The sequence below is a fragment of the Drosophila ficusphila genome, unplaced genomic scaffold, assembly GCF_018152265.1.
Source record: "Drosophila ficusphila isolate 14025-0441.05 unplaced genomic scaffold, ASM1815226v1 contig_197, whole genome shotgun sequence".
In the NCBI taxonomy this organism is placed as follows: Eukaryota; Metazoa; Arthropoda; class Insecta; order Diptera; family Drosophilidae; genus Drosophila; species Drosophila ficusphila.
This window is the reverse complement of record NW_025064091.1, coordinates 7,644,396-7,668,998: the sequence shown is the minus strand read 5'-3', so window position 1 is coordinate 7,668,998 and position 24,603 is coordinate 7,644,396. Positions and strand designations below refer to the sequence as shown.

The 24,603-nt window shown below is 42.8% G+C and overlaps 7 protein-coding genes across 9 annotated transcripts; 4 read left to right on the top strand and 3 right to left on the bottom strand.

Annotated features, from left to right (window-relative positions):
• The first annotated feature begins 3,756 nt into the window (after window positions 1–3,756).
• LOC108097878 (serine-rich adhesin for platelets-like) lies at window positions 3,757–6,117 on the top strand. Its single transcript, XM_043209569.1, has 4 exons — window positions 3,757–3,767; window positions 3,914–4,371; window positions 4,437–5,984; window positions 6,062–6,117. Exons 1-4 carry the CDS (start codon window positions 3,757–3,759, stop codon window positions 6,115–6,117), a joined length of 2,073 nt encoding a protein of 690 aa, XP_043065504.1.
• On the top strand, window positions 3,919–9,693 carry LOC108097942. Its single transcript, XM_017200533.2, is given in 6 exon segments — window positions 3,919–4,371; window positions 4,437–6,562; window positions 6,564–7,085; window positions 7,155–7,413; window positions 7,476–8,832; window positions 8,889–9,693. Coding segments are annotated over 4 exon segments (2,172 nt in total). The 5' UTR covers window positions 3,919–4,371; window positions 4,437–6,136; the 3' UTR covers window positions 8,441–8,832; window positions 8,889–9,693.
• Window positions 9,694–10,396: 703 nt separating this feature from the next.
• LOC108097946 lies at window positions 10,397–14,022 on the bottom strand. Of its 3 annotated transcripts, XM_017200538.2 has the most exons (4): window positions 13,945–14,022; window positions 13,401–13,535; window positions 13,063–13,347; window positions 10,397–12,999 (listed from the first exon to the last, which is right to left on the bottom strand). In XM_017200538.2, exons 2-4 carry the CDS (start codon window positions 13,449–13,451, stop codon window positions 12,775–12,777), a joined length of 561 nt encoding a protein of 186 aa, XP_017056027.1. In that variant the 5' UTR covers window positions 13,452–13,535; window positions 13,945–14,022; the 3' UTR covers window positions 10,397–12,774. The 3 variants fall into 3 exon arrangements, with proteins under 3 accessions (XP_017056027.1, XP_017056028.1, XP_017056029.1); XM_017200539.2 differs by lacking the exon at window positions 13,401–13,535 and having other exon boundaries at window positions 13,945–14,012; XM_017200540.2 differs by lacking the exon at window positions 13,945–14,022 and having other exon boundaries at window positions 13,397–13,413.
• Window positions 13,710–16,556, bottom strand: LOC108097945 (mitoguardin). The gene is made up of 3 exons (XM_017200537.2): window positions 16,076–16,556; window positions 14,697–15,890; window positions 13,710–14,630 (listed from the first exon to the last, which is right to left on the bottom strand). Exons 1-3 carry the CDS (start codon window positions 16,148–16,150, stop codon window positions 14,322–14,324), a joined length of 1,578 nt encoding a protein of 525 aa, XP_017056026.1. The 5' UTR covers window positions 16,151–16,556; the 3' UTR covers window positions 13,710–14,321.
• Window positions 16,557–16,930: 374 nt separating this feature from the next.
• On the top strand, window positions 16,931–20,619 carry LOC108098125 (anoctamin-10). Its single transcript, XM_017200846.2, has 8 exons — window positions 16,931–17,353; window positions 17,448–17,596; window positions 17,656–17,762; window positions 18,320–18,590; window positions 18,651–18,863; window positions 19,137–20,107; window positions 20,173–20,349; window positions 20,411–20,619. Exons 1-8 carry the CDS (start codon window positions 17,335–17,337, stop codon window positions 20,442–20,444), a joined length of 1,941 nt encoding a protein of 646 aa, XP_017056335.1. The 5' UTR covers window positions 16,931–17,334; the 3' UTR covers window positions 20,445–20,619.
• Window positions 20,515–21,655, bottom strand: LOC108098126 (protein singles bar). Its single transcript, XM_017200847.2, has 3 exons — window positions 21,304–21,655; window positions 20,793–20,933; window positions 20,515–20,732 (listed from the first exon to the last, which is right to left on the bottom strand). Exons 1-3 carry the CDS (start codon window positions 21,613–21,615, stop codon window positions 20,655–20,657), a joined length of 531 nt encoding a protein of 176 aa, XP_017056336.1. The 5' UTR covers window positions 21,616–21,655; the 3' UTR covers window positions 20,515–20,654.
• Window positions 21,656–22,144: 489 nt separating this feature from the next.
• On the top strand, window positions 22,145–22,959 carry LOC108097908. The gene has a single exon (XM_017200444.1). The coding sequence runs from the start codon at window positions 22,355–22,357 to the stop codon at window positions 22,769–22,771; it is 417 nt and encodes a 138-aa protein (XP_017055933.1). The 5' UTR covers window positions 22,145–22,354; the 3' UTR covers window positions 22,772–22,959.
• The last annotated feature ends 1,644 nt before the right edge of the window (window positions 22,960–24,603 follow it).

Here is a 24,603-nt window from a genome sequence, read left to right as displayed (position 1 = left end):
TCTGTTACTACGCACTGCAATCTACATATGTATGGAATCGTAACTGTAAAGATGAGCTGTCGCTTGCAGTGCTGGTGAAATGCAATTGTTGTTGTTAATGTGAATCACCTACCGCTCTGAGAATTTTCTGTACAGGGAGAGGCGGCAAAACAGGTGCTGGCACACCTCTCCTCGACCCCCTGTCTTCCCCACTTCATTGGGGCATGAAAACGAACGTGAGCGGTGGCACGAACACGAACACACATGTTGCGCGTATGTATTGGTGCGTGTCAAGTGGCTGCACTTGATATATCCGGCGGATGGTAATTGTGATGATTGTAATTATGATATGCGGTCACATTGCAAATGTACCGTTTAATGTGTTACATTACAAAACTTACGGAAATCTCCATTTATATTCATAAACATTTTAGCCAAAATGGGTATTTCTTCAAAGAATTTTGCACTACTAACTGGTAGTTTGTTATATGATATTTACATAAATTGTTTGTATATAAAGCACAACCATTTTGTTTGAACATAATTGTCTACTTTTTATTGAATTTAAGATCGTCTGTCATACGAATCCTTTTTAAAAATTGTAAATGGTACGTGCATCAGTCAAAAGAAATACATACCCAGATAAACAATGCACTCCCCGTTTTTTTGTTTCTTAAACTGATATACCCATCAAATGTGGAACGGAAATAAATAAATACATACGTACATATGTATGTACAAATGTACAATAAATGGGGGTTTGTGGTGATGAGAGTGCGCTCGTTTGCATATTTTATTGTAGTTTATGATTCCTCTTGTCAGACACGTAGCTCACATTTCGAAACCCTTTCACAAAAATAACTAATCTGTACTTTTCAATGAGTCGAATTTCAATGAAATTAAAGAGTTTCGAAAATTAGTGGGCGGACAGAGGGTAGTAAATAATGCTTACATATAAAAAAAAAACATAGGAAAATGTCATTGTAATTATTTCGAAAACGGGTTGTGTAATATGTTCTTAGCTTGGTTAATAGTATATACATATACACATATACATAAAAACAATGATAAAAAACATCACAAAATTTTGAGACGACTACTTATTTTTTGAGGCCATTGTGTGCCTCAGATATCATAGATTTATTATAAGGAGAAGCTATAAAAAGTCTACCCAATATGGCGACTCGTCAATTTTGAATTTGTCATTTGGCCTTGAACCTGAAATTTGCAGTTCACTTTATATTGTTTTTGTTTGCCGTGTGCTCACTGTTTTTGTATTTTTGTTGGTTATTATTGTTAGTATAATGCCTTTTGTTTTATCTGTCTCTCCTTCTTGTTAAGCTTCCCTTCCCTTCCCTTCTTCCCTTTTCCTTGCTTTTTCACACATTGCACTCAGTTGTTCTCGTTTTCATTTTCGTTTTGGGTTAATGAACTGAAATTTTACCATTTTTTGTTTTTGCTCATATCTAGGGGTACTTTTTGCGTAAATTTAAATTGTTTATTTCTTTTCGTTTATTTAAGAGCTTTCATTAGCGAGTGTGTGTGTGTGAGAGTATGTGTCTAAATTTGATTTCGATCAAATATTTTGGTACATTTTTCGCATTTTCTGCTAGCTGCTGCTGTCTGCTATTTTTCTTTCTTTATTGAAATTCAAGCGATGAGCGGCATTTGCATTTATTGTGCATTTTGTTTTCGCTTTTATTGCTTCCTATTTTTGACCCTCTTTTGTGGTGTCGCCTCTGTTGCCGAGCTGTTAAAAATAGTCTCTACAGAGAAAGAGAGAAAGAGATTAATACTGAGAGAGAGCAGAGAGAGAATTGAGCGAACACAGGGAGAACTGTCAAACAAAGCAAAACAAACTGTCAAATGTCGACGTCATGTGAGTGCGCACACATACGCACGCACGCGCGCACGCAGAAATTGTGTTTGTGCGAGTGACGTTTCATTTCGTTTTGTTTTTTTCGTGTTATTTGCTGATTATTATTTACAATATCTAACGGCAAACTGATACGTAAAGTAACTGTGATCCTTTATCTTAAGGGTATAGATGCCATACAAATAAGTGAATTAAAGCTGGGCTGATGAAAAAGACAGAGTTGTAGACACCGTCAGTTAACAACGGTAAACAGGTATAAGATATAACAGTGATCCTTTTTAACAACAAATATTTTGTATTATTTTTAAATATTTAAGCTGCACTATCAACATTTAATTAAATGCACACAGGGTTTGTAAATTTAAAATTATTATGCATATGCATAGTGTGTTATTGAATAGCTTTGAGGGCAAAGTAGTTTTAAAAAGATTTAATTCTTTATTTTTTGTTAGTAGGTCACCCAAAAAAAGAAACTCGAACACCCACACACACACAACTATATATCGTTCGTTCCGTTTTGTTTTGATTAATTTAATATCATTGGAATGCAGGTCCAAGTGAATTCGGCCCTATTTTCGTTTTTTTTTTTTGCTTGTTGTGGTTAATAATTCCAATAAAAATGTAATTGAGGGGGCGTTGGACATAATGAACATCCGGGAAAACCGGCATTTTAAAATTGCAAATGTTGGGATTTTAACTGGATACAAATTATACTTTGTTCTTAGATATTACCGCAGGAAATTCGTCGTGAGAAAATTCAAGAATGTTTGATAAATATATACCATTGCATATGTACAAACGTATGTATAAACATTGCATACATTATATTTCCGCTCCCATAAACGCTCTATTGTAATTTATGGCAATTTGCTAATTTACAATAACAATTTTCATTTGCACTTTGCCAACCAGTGAGTGCGAGCGTGACGAAAACATTCAATGTTGGTGCATAACTGTTTGTTGTATGACTTTTCTGTTTCTATTATTTTCGTCATTGCTGTAAATGTTGTTTTTGTTGTTGGTCTAGAGACGTCGCTCTCAATTGACAGATTGTTCCACTTTTGCGAGCGCGTCCTTGACCCACAAGTAATACACACACACGCTTAAACGCATGCACATGCACACGCTCCCTCCCCATTTCTCCTTTTACCCAGTGCTTCCTTTTGGTTGTCCTCTTCTTAGCCCCTTCATCCACCCTCTTCGTAGCCTGTCAAAATCTATGCTAAGGTCAGTGCACTACGTCGATCCCAAAAAAAGTGGAACACGCTCTGTTAAGCGCCACTCCTGTTAACATGTGGACGATAACATTTTTGTTTGTCACTTGGATTCTATTATGCACTTTAAGATAAAAATATTTATATGTATATGTATGTATGTAGATACATATATATTCAGTACATATTGTTTGTACTTCTAGAATTAATTCATTATCGACCAAAACAATGTCATTTATGAGGTACATACACATATGTATGTATATTTATCACTTTCGGCACGTATACTAATTGTCCCTATTTGTTTTTAATAATTCTTTCAGACTGCTACAAAGAAACAACAAAAAACTACAAGCTATAATATTAAAAAGGAGAAAGGAACGGAAGACTAGAAATAATCGTATTTCAAAATAGTTAGCATTAGGGAACTCACAACAACACTGCAAACACTAATTTTAATTATAATTCAAAACAGAAGAAGTATTTTTGGCCTTAAGAGCAAACACACACACACACACATACAACACAAACTAAGTAAAGAATTTGTGAAAGAACACCAAGCATAAATCACTTTTAGCCTTATATACAACTAAAACAAAAAACAACCTAATAATAAGAAAAGACGTTTGAAAAAGAGACGAAGCTACAACCCTTGAAAAGAACAAGATATAATATTGAAAACATAACATGGGCAGTCAGTAAGTAGGTACAGACCTTATATACAGCAATTTCAAAAGACCGTACACAATACTTAGTACACACTCACTGACAGATGCGAACACAAACTCTCAGCAACAAACACTGCATTGTAATTAATCGCCATCTTCCTAAAAACCCTGTAAAGTGAACCAAATTTTGATGAATTTTACCAATCTAAAGAAGAAGACAACCAACCTGAAAAAATAAACCAATCTAAAGAAGACCTCTCTGAAGAAGTTAACCAATTGAATAAAGTACACCGATCCGAAGAAGTTAACCTACCTGAAGAAGTTGACCAATCTAAAGAGGTTAATGATCCTGAAGAAGTAAATCTCTCTAAGGAAGTTATTCGTCCTAAAAAAGAAAACCTTCCCGAAGAAGTTAGCCGATCTGAAGAGGTTAACCGACCTGAACAAGATAACCTCCCTGTAAAAGTCAACCTACCTGAAGAGGTTGCTCAACTTGAGGAAGATATCCTCTCTGCAGAAGTTATCCAACATGAGGAACTAAAACTTCCTGAAGAAGTTGAACAATCTGAAGAAGTTACCCTTTCAGAAGAAGTTAACCATTTTAAAGAAGCAAATCTTCATAAGGAGTCTGAAGGTGAGAAATTTGTTATACTTATACTATTAAGCTTAAGAAAATTGACGAAAAAACAATTTTTAAAGAAAATTCAGGAGACGAACAGCGGACACAAGTCTTGTCTTCATCGGTGGGACCAAAATCGGAAGGTACAGAATCCGAAACACAAACCAGTGACGAAGCCGAGATATATGACGCCGATTCCGAAGGATCAGAGACCGAGGAGCCTTATACAGATTTTTGGGGACTAAAACAGGGCGAACTAACAAGCAGTGACGAAGAGGAGCTATTCGAGGGGAGTTCCGAGACCTCACTTACCCAAGACCAACAAAACTCTCCGGCATCAAACGATTCGGAGCCAGGAAGCCCACAACTAGAGTCCGAACAAATTGGAGATTTCTTCAATAACCAGAACGAAGAAGACGAGTGCTCCGAAGTTAGCAGCCGTGACGAAGTCGAGCTAGCTGAAAACAACGAAGACTCAGTGGAACCAAGAGATCAATATCTAAACAATAACGTATCGCGAACCGCTCAGATAGACAGGAATAGACGCACGGGATCCGAAACAATCTGCAGATCAGCGATTCGCAAATATCCTAGACTCTGTGCACCTAAGCCAGCTTGGTTCATTTTTAATCAACTTCATGCCGTAGCTAGTTATGTGGCAGTACCAAAAGAGCCTACCCCACTAAAAGAAGAAAGGAAACGCGAGAAACCAAAGAGCGAGGAGTGCACGCCACCAATCCAAAACAAACGCCAAAGGCGCAATTCTTCTTCTTCAGAGTCCGATTCCGAGAGTGGCCACAAATCCGACGATTCTTCTGGATCTAGTTCGTCTGGTTCCGGTTGTTATTGCTCGCATCCTAGTTCCAGTTCCTCTGGTTCTGAAGAAAGCGATTCAGAAGCAGCAGCTCCTAACCAAAACAAAAAGGCACTCGAAGATCGTGAAAGAGAGCGAAAACAGAACGATTCATCAGTTGCTGAATCTGCAAATTCTTCTGGCTTTCATTCCTCCGATTACCATCGTTCAAATCCTTTTGATTCTGAAGGAGACTCCCCCAAGGCACCCGAAAGTCCTAAGGACGAAAAGGAAGAATCAGAATCAGGATCAGAAGCAGGATCAGAAGCAGGATCAGTATCCGAATCAGATGATAACCAAAGCGATACGATTTTAGATTCATCCGAATCGTTCGCTAAATTGGAACAAACGCCACTTCTTGATTTGCTTGACTTTGGTGACTCCTACGAAAAAGGCATTGAAGCAGTGATAGTGGAAAATCCCAAGCTAGCACTTGCAATTATTACCAGACTGTTGGGACCTGAAGCCGCTGAGCGGTGGTCGCATGCCTCCCCTATAAGCCTGAATCGTCAAGTTGAGGTCTTGTTTTCAAAGTACCGATCAACCAAGAAGGAATTGAACGGCGTCTTTAGGAAAGTGAAAGAGCTTGAGCGCTGTCGACTAAACGCCCAACAGACTGAGCAGCAGAAGCAGCAAGAACAGGAGCAACAGAACCAACAGAACCAACAGGAGCTACTGCAGAAGATCCAACAGGAGAAGCTATCGCAGAAGAAAAGGGAACAGCGCCGCTTGCGCCGCAAAGCGAAGGAGAAAAAGAGGCAACTGGAGATCGATCGTGTACTGCGGAGCATTAGGCTGCACTATCTTCACAAGTTGCAAGTGCAACGCGAACAATTCCTGCTCGACCTGAAGAAGGAGCAGGAGCTCAGGCAAGAGCAGCAGGAGCAGAGGGAACAAACGGAGAGTGAGAGTGAGAATCGCAAGCCGATGCAAAACGAAATGGTCAGCATACCGGTGGCCAACTTGAACGGCGGCCTTAAGGCGGCCAGCAGCGGATCGGGAGTGGGTGGCGTTGCAACCGGCGGCGTCGTCTCCTCGGCGGTGCTGGCCAATGCGCCCCGCGTCTACCTAACGCCCTCCTCAACATTCATGGCCAATCGCCAGGCGTCGGCCGGTGTGGCCGGCGTGGTGGCCACTGGAAAGATTGGCGGCTCGGTGGTCGGCAGCTCATCGGGCACGTCCACCGCCGCCGGCACGGTGCGCTATTTTTCGCAATTCAGTAAAGTACAAACGGCCGGTGGACCCAGTGTGCAGCGTAAACTGGCCAATGGCGATACCATTGTGCTGGCCAACTGCAACAAGGGATTGTTCTTCACCAGCAACAGCAGCAGCACAACCCCCCATCACCACCACCACCACAACTGCCAGCAGCGAGAAGGGCAGCCTAGCAGCCACCACCAATGGCAACAGCCTGATCGGCCTGACGACCAAAACGGAGCTGCTGGCGGAGGAACAGGAGGAGCTGGTGGAGGACATGCAGCGCGACCAATCGACTGTGATCTCGTTGGACGAGGACGATGAGGATGATGAGAACGTGAACGAGGATGGGGATAGCAGCCAAGCGGCGGGCAAGCCCAGTGGTGAGCAGTCGCAGGAGAAGCCTCTGGCCCTGCTGACCGCCGCCAACAATGCGGTCAACGAGAGCGGGAGCAACAACGAGGACGAGCCCGAGCTGGACATTGTGATCAACAACGTTGTCTGCTCGTTCAGCGTCGGCTGCCATCTGAAGCTGCGCGACATCGCGCTGAAGGGCTCGAACGTGGAGTATCGACGCGAGAACGGAATGGTGACCATGAAGCTGCGCCATCCGTATACCACGGCCTCCATCTGGTCGTCGGGCAGGATCACCTGCACGGGTGCCACCTCAGAGGCAATGGTACGGCTTGAACTCTCTTCCTCCCCTCTCTTCTTTTTGATTTCATTCAATAATCTGTATTGCTTTCAGGCCAAAGTGGCGGCTCGTCGCTATGCCAGATGCCTGGGCAAACTGGGTTTCCCGACGCGCTTCCTTAACTTCCGCATTGTGAACGTACTGGGCACCTGCAGCATGCCGTGGGCCATCAAGATCGTCAACTTCTCGGAGCGGCATCGCGACAACGCCAGCTACGAACCGGAGCTGCATCCGGGTGTTACCTACAAGATGCGCGAACCCGAACCAAAGGCCACCCTCAAGATCTTCTCCACCGGCAGCGTGACCGTCACGGGTGAGTTGTCTGCTTGCTTGCTGATCAGTGGACGTTCTCTAAATGCCTTTTATTGCGTTTAGCGGCCAGCGTTAGTAATGTGGAGTCCGCGATCCAGCACATCTTCCCGCTCGTCTTTGAATTCCGCAAGCAGCGTTCGCCCGAGGAGCTGCAGCACCTGCGACAAAAGCAACGCCTACAGGCCGATCCCAACGAGCTGGAGAAGCTGGTCGTCTCCGAGAGCAAGGCGGCGGCCCAGGACAACATCTTTGTGAACACAACGGCGGCGCACACGAAGCCAGCGCCGGGTGACAACACCACCCCGGCCACGTCGGGCATCATGACGAGCAAGATTGACAGCATGCAGCGCCTGAAGCAGATGGAGAACTACCATCAGATGATGCAGCTGACGCAGGAGGAGCGCCGCCACATACCCTTCCAGGGGGACAAGGTGGTGAACACCAGCGCTTCCACGTCAAAGGCCGCGGCAGCTGGCTCCAGCTCCTCGACGGCGGATAATATCTGTGCCAATGCCCGACGCCGGGCCACCGAATGCTGGGCCACCAAGCTGCAGAACAAGCGGCCGCGCTACAACGATCCCGGCACCACGGGCACCCTCAACAACAACGCTGCATCGTCATCGTCATCGTCATCAGCTTCAGTTTTAGCATCAGCTTCAACCTCAGCCGCCTCCTCCTCGAATGTTGGGTCATCGCAATCCCAGTCCCAGGCGACACAGCTGCGGAATCCACTCAAGACGGCAGCCCTGGCCAATGCTCGGATGCGTGGCGTCGTCGCCAAGGCGCCAACAACAACGGGCGGCATGGTGATCAAGCCGGGCAGCCGGATTGCGCCCACCGCCGGCAGTGGCTACCTGCACGATCTGCAACTGCAGCAGCAACAGATGCTGCAGAAGCGACTGCAGCTGATGCAGCAGCAGCAGCAGCAGAAGAAGATGCGCCAGACCACCAGCTTCTCGCCGAGCGATTTCCAGGTGGACGACCTGATCGAGGAGGAGGAGAGCAACGAGATGGACCTGCAGTATTGAGAGCCAGCGCGCTGCCCATGCCAAAACATAAACAACTTCAAAATACACTGATGGAAACACGATAACTGAAACGAAAACCAAACAAAACACCCGCCACTCATACACGAATGCAGATAGACGGAGGTTTTTCTTTTTCCGAATTCGTTGTTGGTCTTTTGTATAAGCCATTTTTCATCACACACACACACACATTTGTTTGTGTTCGACGCATTTAAACGAACTCGAGGAAAATACGGACGCTGGAGCAAAAACAAAAAAATAGGAACAACCACAAGAAATCCAATCATTTGAATCCAAAGCGAAACATATATTTCCAGCAAGCAACACCAACAAAACAAAAAACAAAAGCAGCAGCAACAACAAAACCAAGAGCCAAATATTTAACTTATAAGGTACGAAATTGAAATCAATCTATTGCATGTTGTATCTAATCTTTCTTACCTTACAGATTTACGTTTAAACGACCTTATAACTTAAGAAAGCACACACCACAAACAAACTAGCAAGCAGCGGATAGCGTGTAGCCGATTTTTCAAACCCGAAGGATCCCAGCAAACCTCAACAACATCCAGATGGTAAACAGAGAGCTTACCACAACGTAACCTTAAGTGTAGACCTAACAACGACAGCAAGATGCGCGTTTTGATGAATACGTACGCCAGCGTTTTACGTACATATATGAAACCCGACACCTTTGGATTACTTTGAGTTATATATATGTTTTTTTTTTTGATTGGTTTAAATAGCTAATTTACATGAGCAAGACCGCCGCCTTAACAAATACTGTACTGTAGACCTAAGTGGATCGATCGCATAGGATCTTGATCCACACACAACTTATCATTCGGAAGAAGTTCCGATCGCATGCTTTCCTATTTTGGTTTGAGCCCTCAAATTCAAGCCAAGTTCTTCCGAAGCAAACCAAAATTCTCAAGCAGACACACGAAGAAGAGGAAGAAGAAGAAGAAGAAGATGATGATGAAGAGACCAGAGAAAAACGTAGGATAATTACACTAATTAATTAACTGATGAACAACAACTGATTAACTTCATGTATTTTCACACCATATTTTTTTTTGTTTTTGCTCTAAGTTTTAGATGCTATAAGCGCCTCCGTGTATAGGAAAACAAAACAAAACAAAACAAAAGAAAAAACATATTTGAATACGATTATAATATTATTATAATAAACCACAAACACCAATGTCTGGTCACCTGTAAACCAATAATAACAAATCTAACAAATACAGCAAGTAAATATGTTTTAATTTAAGCTAGTAGTTTTCGGGTTGCGCATATAATCTTGTCCAGCTGAGAATATTCGGTTCGATGAGCTAGGCTTATGCGTACCCCGGACTATTATCATACCTAATATATCTATCTATTCGTATATAGTAATGTTCTTTTTTTTTACAATTCGCATTAACTTAAAGAACGAAAAGAAAAAAGGAAGCATCTTAAGTGTAGATTTACAAACTTGTTCCTGTGTTGTTAAAATCAGAAAGTAAAAACATAATTTAGTTGAAACTTAACGAAGCATACGCATACACAAACACACTCACACACACACACATTAACAAAAGCATACGTATACATATACATAATATTAAGGCATCCAAAAACAAAGCAACAAACAAACAAACAAGCGAATCATAAGCAATAATAGAATGTTTTCGTTGTAAAAAAGGGGTAAAAATGGAATGGAAATAATGTATGTAAAAACGAAAAACAAAATACGAAACAAATACTCACGTTAAACATAAAAAATAAACTGTCTAGATGTTTTGGCGTGCCTTCACCCGCAAATAGGAAAAGAGATACGATAGCCAATTGTACAATCATTGAAATAGTACTTCCAGAAAACCAGAAAACAGAACGCACTTGTACATAAACCCAAGACAAAATTGACGTTTTCCATTCGAACGTGAATTGCCTCATTCGTACATTAACTTACAATTTCTTTTTGTGCTAAACATAAATCCAACTTTCATATCGTTCAACTTATGCATAATCAAAATAGCTAAACAAAAGAAAAAAAAAAATGAAATGAAATTATAAAAGGGGAATATGTAAGTGGGAAATATCAACGACTTTCTTTTAAAACACAGCATGTACTTCTAAAACATATTTAATTTTGATTTGCATGTAAACAAAATCGAGAAATGGAAATGCCTTTAGGGAACAAATAACTAGCGCGGAAGGGAAAGAGATAGGTTTAGGTATAGGGAAAGAGTAAGAGAAAGATAGAAGATGGATATTGAACAGATCGGAGCCGAAATGTATTTTTTGTGTATGCGAATGTGGATAGGTCGAATGTAGACCCGAACGTGTTACAATTGCAAAATTAACTAGCCACTAAGCCCTAGGTGTAAGTTAGTTGAGAAACGGAATACTAAATGTTAAGCCAAAATGCATATAGCAATCTAAAAATCTAAAAGAACCTAAAGAGAAACTAAATGTAATCGAAATGTACATAAAATAGTTGTTAACAAATCACAAACAAACGAAAGCAAGAAACCAACAATAGAGTAATGTCTTCACGTCTAACTGCCTTCGAAAAGAAAAACAAAAGCAAAAGCAAATGCAAATGCAAACGCATAACCATTTAAATGCGAAGTAATTTATTTAAAACGAACGAGTGTAAATTGCTTCAATTATATGAACCTTGTACTTCACACTTTACTTTTTGTTAAAAAAAAACGAGAACAACCAACCAACAACCAACAGACAGACAGACAGATGATCGATCGAAAGGCCTAAATAAGTGTATTTGGTTTCATGAACTTTAAAAAAGCAAAACTAAATATTAACATAGAATACAGATATATTTTTGATTATTATGTATTTAATGAGAACAATGAAATGATGCATGTATCGATGATGATAACTAAGAAAAACAAATTGAGAAATCAAATAGCATAATTCTTCTGTTTTTGTTTTGCCGTAAAGACTGCATTATACCAACAATTAATTATATACAAACATAATAAATAAATAACTGATAGATGATGATGGCGAGTAAGCTTTGCATTAAGCAGAGAACAAACGGAATGAATAAACATTTATTTGAAACCAGAGAAACAAACAAAAAAAAAACAAGAATTCTAAACGACAAAAACCCAAACCACACACAAAAACACATGGAAAACAAAACCAAGAAACATTTATTTATTAGATCCTAAGTGATGAGAAGAGAAGAGATGAGGAGTTTTCGCTAGCGGAGATCGAGTCAGGAGTCAGGAGTCAGGCCAGATCGGACCTTAAAGGTGCCGCATCCTCCAGTACGAAAAGCAAGATGAAATTACCTTACCAAAACGTGCTAGCCCCCAAATCCGCCAGATATCGATGGTTAATTCGGAGGGCGAGTCTACAAACAAATGAAAGAAAGAAAGTCTATGTTAAGGCGAGGAGAATTGGAGTAATTAGAACTACCGTATGATAAATCAATTACCAACTAACTGGCTAACTTATACCCACTAAGATTTATAGTTCCCCCCTAATCCCTGAAACTAGTTCGTAAGTTCATAAGTTGCAAGCGAAAACAAAAACTTCAAGTTAAATTTATACACAAAGGATATGTATACATATATATAACTATATATATACATATATATATATTATATATATAGAGAAAAGTGAGAAGTGAGAGGGAGGAAGGTAATCCGTGGTTTTGAGAATGTTTGCCGCATCTTCACATCTTAAGCAATAAATTATATTGACCTCGCTTGTTTTCGGAATCAGGACTTTTGGAAACGTCCGCTTTTGGGCCTCCAGAAGTGGCGTTTTCGAATGGCGATTGCGAGAAAAACGGTCGGTTATTAATAATTAAACAAATGGCGGCCACACACAAACACGAACGACAACAACAAACTCATTCGATGTATTTAGTTTAACGTTTAGCCCCTAGTTTCGAAATCAAACGCGAAATAAGCAAAAGCAAAATTCGAGGAACGTGAAAATGCCTTTCCTGAACTGCAGTCAACACTCAAATATACGACAAACAAACAAACAAAAAATAAGAAAACAAACAACCAACCAAATGAAAGCAAATTGTTTGAATAAAATCAAATTACATAAAACGCAAGCGCATTTTTCAATGATAAGGTTACAGCTCCAATTTTAGGCGTCACTTATGGGGAATTTAATAAAGGAGTTTAATTCTAATTTCAGTTAGTTATATGCAATGGGATCGAACTCACAACACCATTATCATATTCGTAATGGTTTGTACCAATGAATTATCATTAAAACAATTCACTAATTATCTTAGGAAGTTGTATTCTTGTCGCATATATTTTTCAAATCCTTATCTTGATGTTTTAAATGAATGCCATTCAGAAACGCATGCCACGATCTGGATGCAAGTGCGGCAGGTTAAGCAAATCCTGGCAGGAGTGGGCCAAAAAGAAAACCACCGACATTGCGGTGGTGAAGGCGATGAAGTAGAAGTGGTACACAATGAAGTGGTTGCACCACAGATCCACGAATGGCTCCCGCTGATCGAGGACCACCGTGACCACCAGCAGCACCGCCGACAGCAAGGAACCCATCAGTATCATCTGATTTCAACAGGAGTAGTTTATTAGGAATAGCGTATATATTTGTTTGGATGTTCACCTTACCGCATTGGAGGTGGTCATGTTGATGTCCACGTTGTTCAAATACTTGGCCCGGATGAGCAGCATGGCCGCGAAGGAGTAGAGCAGCGTGAAAACCACTGTCCACCGGGCGTAGAACAGCTCCAGCCAGCTAAGATGCGGTGCATCCAGATTGTCCACTATCACGGTTTTGTGACAGCGAGCTCCGCTGACTTCGTCCGCTTCCATTTTGAGGCTCACCTGAACGGCGGCCTCCAGCTGGATGTGAATGATCTTGTTGAGCATGTGAAGGGTCACAAAGCAGGAGATCTGGTGTGGGATAAAGAATGTGAGATGGGATCAGAAGCTGGGCAGGCACTTACGAAGGCGGCGAGTGATAGGATGCCACAGCACATGCTCAAACCCCTGCACATCTTGCTCAAAAGAGTCGTCGGGAAAGACTGCCGCCCGATGGAGTTTATCCGTTCGCTTCCAACCTCTCCACTGATACTGATACCCTATATGCAACCAAAGTCACTCAGTACTGCACTTTCAGTTACCATGATCTGATCAATATATTTAGGGAAAGTTTACAAAACTCATTTCTACTTGGGTTGCCGTTTCAAATTCGGGATTCGTAACTTAAAGGAACGTCAAATAATTCAACAATGACAGAAAACCGGACTATCATATCTTTTACTGCTTATTTAGTTGTCTTTAATAATTCACTTTGTTCGTTTCACAAAAATATTAATTAACCATTCGGATAAAGCTATTTATAATATTATAATTATATAATTCTCGAATCGTTCAACAAATACAAGTTTTACATAATTCAGCAAAGTTTTTAATAAAACGGGGAATTGCTTTTCGTTTTCTTAGTAACTACAAAGTAACAAATTCAAGTTTTGATCTTGACTTAAGTACCTGCTTTTGTGCGTTGTTATGTCAGCTGTGAAACATCACTGAACTTTATAGTAACAGGGTATGCGACGTGTCGGTTACCTTTTGGCCCACCTCCTCCCCCATGGAATTGGAGGCTTCGCAGCTGGATTTGCGCTCGGTTCGGGCGGTAAACAGTTTTATTTTACAAATGTTTTGGCGACTTAAATGCAGCTTAATCATACAATGACGATGCGTGGATTTGGTGTCGTGTGTGGCTGAATCAATGAGGCTTTAAAATTAGTCAACTTGTGGAGCATTGTTTCTTAGGGAATCTACCGAATCAAACGGTTTGGTTTGTAAGGAAAAGTAAAACGGAGTCCAAGAAGTATAATAAGAAGGCGAGAGTGAATGAAAACCAACTACTGGCTAAACTTCACGCCAATGTTGTTGACGCGCGTCTGCATGTGCTGCAGCACGTCCTGCGAGAACTCCTCGATGGTGGTGAAGCGGCTCTTCTGGAAGCTGAAGATGTCGCCCAGGAAGGCGAGCAGCTGCTCCCGAAAGTAGTGGCAGATGTCGCGCAGGTTCTCGTTGGGCCCGAAGAAGCCCCAGGCCATCAGCGGCGATATCTGTTCGGATATCACGTAGAAGTGCGACATGAACCCGTTGGGGAACTTAAGCATTCGCTTCTTTGCCTTTAGCACCGACCAAACGGCCGTGGTAAGAGCCTACAAAAGGAAGCATTAAATGGGTAAACCAAAATGCCATTGCAAACTGTTTAAAACTTTACGTACCGTCTCCTTAAATCCGTTGGACAGCCAGCGATTCTGGACCACCGCAGTGACGCTGGCAGGCGGAGCATCCAAGTCCTTGAACGAATCCAGGATGATAAAGTCCAGGCAGATGTCGTAGAACGTCATCGCCTTTACGTTGCGCTGCTCCAGCTCCATTTGAATGCACGGCCAATTGCTGCTGTCGTGCAGATAGTTAACCATGTCCTCGTAGCCGACGAGGAACTCCTTCGTGTCCTTATCGCCCAGACAGAGCAGATCGGTGAGGATTTGCCGGCCGGAATCGCAGATCCACTGGCCCACCGCCGGATCCTTGAACAGGAACTGAAAGGCCAACCGAACGCAGTGCAGCTTGGCCAAGTATTCAGTGTCCGTGCTGCAGTGCATCAGCTCCGCCCGAATGGTGCGGCACGGCACCGTGTACTCGTCGTGGTGCTTCAGTGCGGTCTGGAACAACGGATACTCCTCGTACGAGGTCTCGATAAAGCCGTCGAACTCCCGCAGATCCGCCACCTGGTCCAGAGCGGAGGCGAAACTCTCGGCGGAATCAAAGTTCGGATCGGAACCGGCTCTACTCAGAACGCTGCCCGATTTTCGCGACCGACGATCGTCGTCCATCTCGCCGGCATCCTCCTCGGCCTCGTCAATGGAATGCTCCTCGCGGAACAGCACCGATCGCTGGTCGAGGAAGAGCAGTTCGCTCTGCTCCTGCAGCGTGTAGGCCATCTCCAGCAGATTCTGAATCTCGCGGCAGAACTCCGAGTCCTCCGCCGTGGTCAACAGAGCGGGTAGTCCGCCAGGTGAATAGTGGGCCGCCAGGGCATCCTCCCAGAAGTTAATCACCGTGTCCAGCGCTTCCATGCCCATCATACCCAGTTGTTGGGCGGTCAGTTGGGTGACCATCGAACCGCTGGCACCGGCATTTTGTACGCTCATTGCTCCAACGCCAATCGAACCGGAGGCCATCGACAGGCGGTCCGAATAGGCCAGGGTGGAGCCCACGGGACTGCCCGATCTCGCCGAGGCCTTCGATCCAGCTATCGAGATTAGGTCATTGGGACTGCGCATGCTGTTGCGATTCCTGCGACCTGTGTACTTCCTCGCCCGGCGAGGCGGACGCGGTGGCTTGCGGCGTCGCAGGAAGCGGGAAAGAACGCTCATCAGAGCCACTCCAGCCGTCAGCGAGAAAAGAACAACCTGACGAGGATTGAAAATGGAAAGTTAATAAGTAATTTATCCCATTGGTTATCTATATAAAACTTCATCCTAGGACTCTTAACTTTGGAATTCTAATACGACAGCGTTTTAGTATAGTTTACCGCTGTGTATTCTGGTGATCCTTTTCATAGTTTTGATATATAAGACTGAACTTAGGAACACACCTTTGTGGTGGTGGAGACGCGGAAGGGCAGAAGGCTGCCACCGCTTGTCCAGGTCGCCGGCATGAGGCGCTGCATCCTGCGAAGATGGTAGCTCCTTTCTGGATCCTGGGAATCCGGGGAATGGGAATCGAAATCTCTTTGTTGATTGTGCTCGTGCTTTGAGGTTAGACCTCAGCGCCCACTTTGCGATGCCCGCTCATCGACTGGCGCTATCTCTTTTTGGGATTCTGGCGCGGCTTTGACCCTGCGCTCCATGTGCGGCCGCCCTTTGGAATGAGGAGCGAGTTCTGAGTGACTCGATTGCTCCTGGTGGGCGAAACAATTGGCTGACACGGATCGGGAAATCCAGTGATCGTAAAGTGGGCGCAGCTGCAATCTGTGGCTGCTTATCAGTGGAAACTTTCACTTTTAGGCCTGAAAACAACAAAATTGCATCACAACGTTTCAGGGAGAGCGCGGCGGCAAAAGAAACAGCTGACTGGAGGGTTGCCATCTGGAATAGGCCTACTGTCGGTGGGCGTTGCCAGATCACCTGAAAACTGGTGCTGTGATCCAATAACTCCCAAACAAAATTTTGTTTGGCTTTGTTGTGGCAGAAGAAATTACGAAAATAATCAATATTTTCTGTAAATGTCATTAAGTGCGATGAATATTGTATATTTAGAATAAATTGTATAGAAGACCCAACAAAAACTTTATTAGTTGGTCGTAATTTAAAATTATTGTTTACCGTGACTTGCGGTCACTGTGTGCAACAATCGCGCATTGCTGGCAGAGTTGCACACTGTAATCGATAAATGATTGATGTACTGCATTGCCCAATTGGCGGGCAAGGGGAATTTGTTGCTAATTTAAACTAATTAAAACTAAATCAATTAAGACTTTAACGATTTTATTTTTGTTGTTGCTGCGTACGAAACAAACCGATTCGATAACATGGCGGCGATGACGTCACGCGCCACGAAGCTCGGACAACAACAAAGCACTTTGAACCGGCAAGAACCGCTAAAGCGAAAATATTTTGGCATTATTATTAAAAATTCAGTATTTTGGCATTGGCACAGGCCAAAATACACGCAATTAACAAGCAAACGCACACTGTTAGAGCGAGCAAGATGGCAGACATATGAGTATATGCCGAAAGAGAAATTCTGCGATACATATATGTATTCTAGTCGGCGGATTCAATGTGGATGTGATTGTTATATTTTGTTATTAGTTCAGCGACGCCACTCGTCATCAGCCGTCACCCGTAAACGATGTCCGAAGATGCCAAGAGTGAGTGCATAATGCTTGGGGAATGGTTGCCAAAAAACAGCAAGGAACCCCGGAATTAATAGAGCTACGCTAAGCGAACGAATAAATTTTCTAGGTCCAGGACCACGTACGCGGAACATTATTGAAAACCAGTTGTTCCGCCGGCAGCGCAGCCTGAAATTGGAGGCACTGCAGCGCCAGCGGACCTTGGAATCTGGCGAGGGAGTGGATGGCCTAGGCCCTGATTCGGAACCCTTTGAAAAGGTTAGTGCAATTGTGAAGGTTTTTTGTTAACTTAAACTCTTACCACTGCTTCCATTCAGACGCATATCGTCATAATCTTTACGGAGAAGGCCAAACTGCGACACTGCCAGGATGTCGAGAAGATCATCCAGGAGTTTGGCATCCAGACCACCCTGGAGATTGTTGGGTAAGCCGGAATTAACGTGGCCTTGAAATAGAAAAGGTGTTAACAAAACTTAACCCATAAAAATGATGATTTATTTACCAATACATTTTAAAAAATGGAGGTTATTATTAGGACAAAGTTTGCGAACTAAAAAACTGTTAAAATAACTTATATAACATAAAAAGGCTAATACGATAATCCCCAACTGTATATCAGAATATGGAAGCGTGTAAATCAACCAAGAACATTGAGTCATTATCCATCAAGCGAAACAACAGCATCTTTATATAATCAAGAATGCAATGTTTATAGATCAACAAAAGTAAACACGATTAATGTAATTCAACAAAGAGTTATGAGTGCCTTTTCCAAACCAGCTAACAAATTTATACTCAAAACAACATTTCAACTAACCTCATAATACATAGGATACATCAGTGAATCTTACGAACAAATACTACTTTTTAATTGGGCCAGCAATGCATTGTTTATACAACATGTACTGTAAACAATATTCCTAAACAAAGTGTAAAACTGGTACGCTTCTACAATTCCTAATACGATTTTATCTCGTTCAGGAAAACCGAAAAGTACCTCTACCTGTCGGCCAGCGTGGATACATTGCTGCGTTTAGCCGATGCTGCCGAACTGGAGAAGATGACCACCACGAACAGCATGCAGAAGTTCAACCACGGCTGCATATCGGACTTCCTTCTGCCGGGAATGGGCAAAGACCAGATCCTGCGCTACTGCGAGATTCCTGTCCTGATCAAGGACGTCATCCAGGATGGCATTAAGTCTTATGTGCAAAAGGGCTACATCGAGGATATGTTTCCCCTGCATGATATCGTAAGTAGTTACTGTATCAAACATTCAATACGATTTATTAACTTATTCCTCTTCTGTTAGCTCTACCTGGAACGCTTTAATTGGAACCTGAAACGCACCAAGCTGCCCATCGAGGACATCCGCAACTACTTCGGTTCTAGCATAGGCCTTTACTTCGGCTTCATCGAGTTCTACACAAAGGCTCTGATCTTCCCTTCTCTTTTTGGAATACTTCAATTTGTTTTCGACCTGAATATCTCGCTGGTCTGCAGCTTTTATGTGATATGGACCACGGTGAGTTAGTTTGGTGAATCAAACCGTTGACAAAGTAATCTTTTGCGCATTAAAAGGAAATTGCCCTTGCAGTTTATAAATCCTAAATGTGACAGGTCTAAATATAGGACCATTAAGTGCTCTTCAGTTGGAAACTTTTAAGTGCCATAATAAAAATAGCTTTTATGTATTAAAAATCTTACAACATGCATAGGTACATTTAAAGTATCATTTTAAAAAGAGTTTTAAATACTTAGTTTAACTTTAGTGAACTTTAAACCACTTCAATTGCAGATCTTTCTGGAGCTGTGGAAGCGCAAGTGCGCCGGCTACTCGTACCGCTGGGGCACCATCGAGATGAGCAGCCTGGACAAGCCGCGATCGGCGTACACGGGCCAGATGAAGCCGGATCCGATCACCGGTAAGATGACGCTCCACTACCCGATGCGCTACACGTACCTGCAGATGTACTGCATCTCGTACCCGGTCGTTCTGGGCTGCGTGGTGGCCGCCGGCTGGTTTGCCCTCTATCAGTTTCAAATTGAGGCCGAGGTGCTGGCGGATTTCGGACCGGACTCCTGGCTGCTCTACGTACCGGTCATCGTGCAGTCGGTGCTGATTGCGATCTTCTCGTGGGCGTACGAGAAGCTGGCCACATTCCTCACCAACCTGGAGAACCACCGCACGCGATCGCAGTACGATCGCCATCGGGTCAACAAGCTGATGGTCTTCGAGATCGTCAACAACTTCTTCTCGCAGTTCTACATCGCCTTTGTGCTGCAGGATCTGCGCCAGCTGAAGTACCAGCTGATGATGCAGCTGCTCGTTTTCCAGTTACTGTGCATCGCCCAGGAGATCGGCATCCCGCTGCTGGCCGTTTTGCGCCAGAAGTACGCCGAGTTCCGGCATCGCGAGGTGGCCGAGGAGAAGCTGCGATCCATTAGCGACCTGCCGCGCTACGAGCAGTCGTTCTACGAGTCCGGACTTGATGAATACCATTCCACGTACGAGGATTACCTGCAGGTGTGCATCCAGTTCGGGTTCGTGGTCCTCTTCGCCGCCGTTGCCCCGTTTGCCGCCATCGGCGCCTTGCTGAACAACGTCTTTGCCGTGCACATCGACATGTGGAAGCTGTGCAACATCTTCAAGCGGCCATTTGCGAGGCGGGCCAAGAACATCGGCGCCTGGCAGTTGGCCTTCGAGTTGCTTTCGGTGATGGCGCTCCTCAGCAACTGCGGACTGCTCTTCCTCCAACCAAATGTCAAGTGGGTTTTCCTGAGTTGCTGGGTAATTCATTAAGCTTTATGAATGCATCTCCCTGTTTATTTAGGGACTTCTTTTCCCACTGGCTGCCCTCGGTGCCGGATCTTTCGTTTGTGATCTTCGAGCACTTGCTGCTCGGCTTGAAGTTTCTCATCCATAAGGCGATTCACGAAAGGCCGCGTTGGGTGCGCATCGCCTTGCTAAAGGCGGACTTTGAGACCAGTCAGGCCCTCAAGCAACTCAAGTGGGTTCCAAGCACTTTGTCTACCAGAAATAAAATACAAGCTAACCTTATGTACTTGCAGAAAATTCAAAGCAGAGGCCAATAAGATGGCCTGAGGGCCACTGGATTGCCGGATCTCCCACTCCTTTTGGTGCTAATCAAACCAGTCCATTTTAAAGATTATTATTTATACACATACAACTTAGCGCTTTTACTGTGAATGTTCGAGACAATCGGAAGAAAGGTGCCTTAAACGTAGAACTTATATAAATGTGTCCACAAACAACTTGAGATAGAGCTTTTATCTGGCCGGGCTTAACATATTGTTATCGTGCTCCTCGAAAGTGCCGAAATGCCAAGTAGGCATCCAGGGCATGCAAAATGCCCGCCGCGTAGCCTATGTACTGAGAGTAATATATCTTTTATATACATATATTTATTTTTGTTTAAGTTCCAACACTCACATAGCAGGCGGTCATGGCCGGATAGGCCCAGAATCCGGGACGCACCAGGAACTGTGGATGCAGCCAAACGACGCAGGCGAAGCCCATGTAACTCGCTGAGCTGAAGTACATGCAGCTGGCGAGGCCATTGAACAGCGTCTCCTGGAGTCATAAAAACCAATAACATCAATACTACAATATTTGGTATTTCTTTGTTTCATAAACAAATGATAATCACTATAAAATTTCGTTAATCTTTACTGTTGATAAAGTTCTTCTTATGAAAGTGGCATGAACATTTGTTAGAACAATATTTAGAATTTCTTTGTTTTATAAACAAATGATAATCACTTTAAAATTTCTTTGATCTTTGATCTTTGTTTATAAAGTTCTTCTGATAAAAGTGGCATGAAAATTCCTTAGAACTTTAATATTTATTTTAACAAAAAATTAGTGTATCTGTTCTTTTAATTTAGATTAGTTTTTCATTTGACTCTTAAGTGACTTCGATTAGTAATAGTATTAGACTCACAAACAGCGACTGGCGGATAAGGTTGTACGATTTGTCGGAGAACGCGTAGCAGAGGAGCAGGATCCCAGTGGTGGTGAAGCAGTGGCCCGTGGTGGCCAGGAAGCTGGTCAACGCCTGGCCGATGGACTCCGCGTACGGCACTCCGTAGCGGATGAGCAGGCCCTCGCAGAGCGTGGCCAGGCCGAGTTGCATCAGCTTGAGGAGTCCGATCCGCGACAGGACGAACCCGAAGTTGATGCAGGTGCAAATGCGGCAGCAGCAGATGCGGATGCCCAACGGCTGTGCCATTCCGCGAACTCCGAACGAGGCCATGGTCCAATTTCGACTGATTCCCCCGGGGAAGTTGCGACTCCGTTTTCTGCCTCTTCTGTCTGGATGGAGGATGAGGTAGGCAGCAGGGTCACAGTGCCTATAGTGTTCTATAAATAACTCCCAAGACATACATATGTGCCTGCCCCAAGCGTCGCATTTGGTTGCACTTCGAGTGCTGTCTACTGTTTGCAGCAAATCCTCCCCAATTCGAGGATAAATTTAGATCTGGTGTACGCAAATTTATCAGTTTGTTTGGGTTTTCCGATGCCGAGAAAGGATCTTTTACCTAGCTTCTGGATTTTACTTTAAAGCGTGAAAAGTAATATCACGAAAGAACTTGTTTCAAAAAAGGTTTTTTGAATCATTCTTGTTTGTAAGATTAATTTATAATATTAAGTAAAAGGTTTTGCTGTTATAACCACAGAAATTCAGATGTTTTTGCTGATCAAGAATATGTATTCTTTATTCATCAGGTGTAGATTCAAATATTTGAAAACATTGAAGAAATTTACCAGGGAGTTAACTTTCTGAGAAGCTGTTAGTTCCACATTCGATGCCAGCCAAACAACAGTCGTAGCCAAAATTCCGAACAAACATAAAAATAGAAGGGAAAATTCCCCAAAATTAAACGTTAGTCGCGGAGTGAACCGATCCTGCATCCCCTGAACCCTGAATCCTGCATCCTGCAATTTGAAACGAGTAATCCAATATCCCCTTCATCAAGTTACCCAAACTAAAGATGTGCATGCCGTATCTGAGCAAACTCTTTGGCGGAGGCAATCGTCGGGAGCGTCGGACCCGCAATGGCGGCATCACCCCGCTGCCCAGTTTGGCCAACATGCCGAATGTTAACCAGATCTCAATGGACACCATGCGCACCGCCAAGTCCACCAAGTCGGCCAAGTCCGTCAAGTCGGTGAAGTCGGGTAAATCGGGCAAGTCCGCCAGTCGGAGGAACTCCGTCGACGACGGTGTGGGCAACATGGAATCGCCAGCGGAGCAACCGATGGCCGCCGCATCCCGAGTGGCCAATGCCGCGTCGATGGCGCCCAGTGGCACCCCAGCGACACCCGCCGAAGGTGCGGACACCCGCAAATCCTGGTGGAGATACCTCACCATGAACAGGAACAAGAAGTCCAGCGTTGCGTCGCTCTAGAAATCTGGAATCTGGATGGCTCACCTCAATCAGGAAAGGATCTCTTCAACAATCTTCAATAAGACTATCATCGAATTTGGGTAGAACCCCTGCTAGCTTATACACAGAATATGGTTTAGAAACCATAGGTTTGCATACTTCCGATTTCAGGAACCTTAAAATTAAATAAATAAGTAATCAGATTGCAATTTATTGCTTATTTTTATGGTTATAAATAATATGTCAGTGTAAGTATAAGATGCAAAGTACTCCGATCTCAGGAATAAGATTCCTAATCTTGATATTTTAATGAACCGAAAGTTACTAATGGAATTCTAATTTATTTTCAAGTTATTAAATTCCATATGAAAAGAATATGGTTTAGAATCCATAGGTTGGCATACCTCCGATTTCAGGAACCTTAAAATTAAATAAATAAGTAATCAGATTGCAATTTATTGCTTAATCTTATGGTTATAAACAATATGATAGTGTAAGTATAAGATACAAGTACTCCGATCTCAGGAGTAATATTCCCAATCTTGATATTTTAAGAAACCGAAAGTTACTAATGGAACTCTATTTTATTTTCAAGTTATTAAATTCCATATAGCTTGAAAATTTAAGTTATTAAATTCCATACAGAATATGGTTTAGAAACCATAGGTTTGCATACTTCCGATTTCAGGAACCTTAAAATTAAATAAATAAGTAATCAGATTGCAATTTATTGCTTAATCTTATGGTTATAAACAATATGATAGTGTAAGTATAAGATACAAGTACTCCGATCTCAGGAATAATATTCCTAATCTTGAGTATTTTAAAAAACCGAAAGTTACTAATGGAATTCTAATTTATTTTCAAGTTATGAAATTCCATATATGTAGCTAAATAGCTTGAAAATTCAAGTTATTAAATTCCATATACAAAGAATATGGTTTAGAAACCATAGGTTTACATATCTCCGATTTCAGGAACCTTAAAATTAATTAAATAAGTATCTAATCAGATTGCAATTTATTGCTTATTTTTATGGTTATATGTATATAATATGTCAGTGTAAGTATAAGATGCAAAGTACTCCGATCTCAGGAATAAGATTCCTAATCTTGAGTATTCTAAGAAACCGAAAGTAACTAATGGAATTCTAATTTATTTTCAGATTATTAAATTCCATATAGCTAAAAATAATAAATATAGCTTGAAAATTCAAGTTATTAAATTCCAAACAGTGGCTTTAGACGTAATTTCCTAAATGGAACGATTACTTTATTCTATAAAGTACTGGGCAATGTTTTCCCTCACTAAATTAAGCAATTAAGCGTTTAATGAGTTACTGCATCAGGTAAATCTAAAAAAAAAAAAACGGATTGGAATGAAATTGCGTAATAAATCAAAAGAGTGACTGCCGCCGAGCACTTTCACTTTCCCCGCAGATCTTTGCTCCCCGCGGGCTTTCGCGGCGCTTCCTTTATTCGCCGATTTCTATAGCATATAGACGCGGATCGGAAGCTGCTACGCCAGATCGTGTCGTGCCCAAGGAGGGGGCGTGGCAGGGGGGCGTCGGGCAAACAAAGCTCAAACGTCGGCACCGCCGGCGATTAGTGTAATTTATCAGCCGCAACGGCAATTTATATGGCTAAGCGCGATCGGCGGGGAATATGTACATATATATAGATATAGATATATATATGCATATAAGGGGGTGCGGGTGAAGGGACGCCGATTGAGGGGGTGGATGCTTTTTGACAATAAAATTAATGTGGCTGTTATCACAAGTAATTGTTGCTGCCGGCAGTTGTTATTGTTGCTCTTACCGCTATTGTTGCGCGTTGCCGCTTGCGTCAATT

Excerpts from the sequence above, each read along its gene's own strand:
- LOC108097878 (XM_043209569.1), top strand. Across the intron at positions 4,372-4,436 it reads TCTTCATAAGGAGTCTGAAG|AAAATTCAGGAGACGAACAG; the intron begins GTGAGAAATTTG and ends CAATTTTTAAAG. Across the intron at positions 5,985-6,061 it reads GAGGCAACTGGAGATCGATC|AAGGAGCAGGAGCTCAGGCA; the intron begins GTGTACTGCGGA and ends CTCGACCTGAAG.
- LOC108097946 (XM_017200538.2), bottom strand. The coding sequence starts at position 13,451 with ATGTGCAGGGGTTTGAGCATGTGCTGTGGCATCCTATCACTCGCCGCC. Across the intron at positions 13,348-13,400 it reads TCCTATCACTCGCCGCCTTC|ATCTCCTGCTTTGTGACCCT; the intron begins GTAAGTGCCTGC and ends ATCCCACACCAG. Across the intron at positions 13,000-13,062 it reads ACATGACCACCTCCAATGCG|ATGATACTGATGGGTTCCTT; the intron begins GTAAGGTGAACA and ends TGTTGAAATCAG.
- LOC108097945 (XM_017200537.2), bottom strand. The coding sequence starts at position 16,150 with ATGCAGCGCCTCATGCCGGCGACCTGGACAAGCGGTGGCAGCCTTCTG. Across the intron at positions 15,891-16,075 it reads GCGTCTCCACCACCACAAAG|GTTGTTCTTTTCTCGCTGAC; the intron begins GTGTGTTCCTAA and ends AATCCTCGTCAG. Across the intron at positions 14,631-14,696 it reads CCAACGGATTTAAGGAGACG|GCTCTTACCACGGCCGTTTG; the intron begins GTACGTAAAGTT and ends TTCCTTTTGTAG.
- LOC108098125 (XM_017200846.2), top strand. Across the intron at positions 17,763-18,319 it reads ACCACCCTGGAGATTGTTGG|GAAAACCGAAAAGTACCTCT; the intron begins GTAAGCCGGAAT and ends TATCTCGTTCAG. Across the intron at positions 18,864-19,136 it reads TTTATGTGATATGGACCACG|ATCTTTCTGGAGCTGTGGAA; the intron begins GTGAGTTAGTTT and ends CTTCAATTGCAG.
- LOC108098126 (XM_017200847.2), bottom strand. The coding sequence starts at position 21,615 with ATGGCCTCGTTCGGAGTTCGCGGAATGGCACAGCCGTTGGGCATCCGC. Across the intron at positions 20,934-21,303 it reads TTATCCGCCAGTCGCTGTTT|GAGACGCTGTTCAATGGCCT; the intron begins GTGAGTCTAATA and ends TTATGACTCCAG. Across the intron at positions 20,733-20,792 it reads CGGCCATGACCGCCTGCTAT|TACATAGGCTACGCGGCGGG; the intron begins GTGAGTGTTGGA and ends TATTACTCTCAG.
- LOC108097908 (XM_017200444.1), top strand. The coding sequence starts at position 22,355 with ATGTGCATGCCGTATCTGAGCAAACTCTTTGGCGGAGGCAATCGTCGG.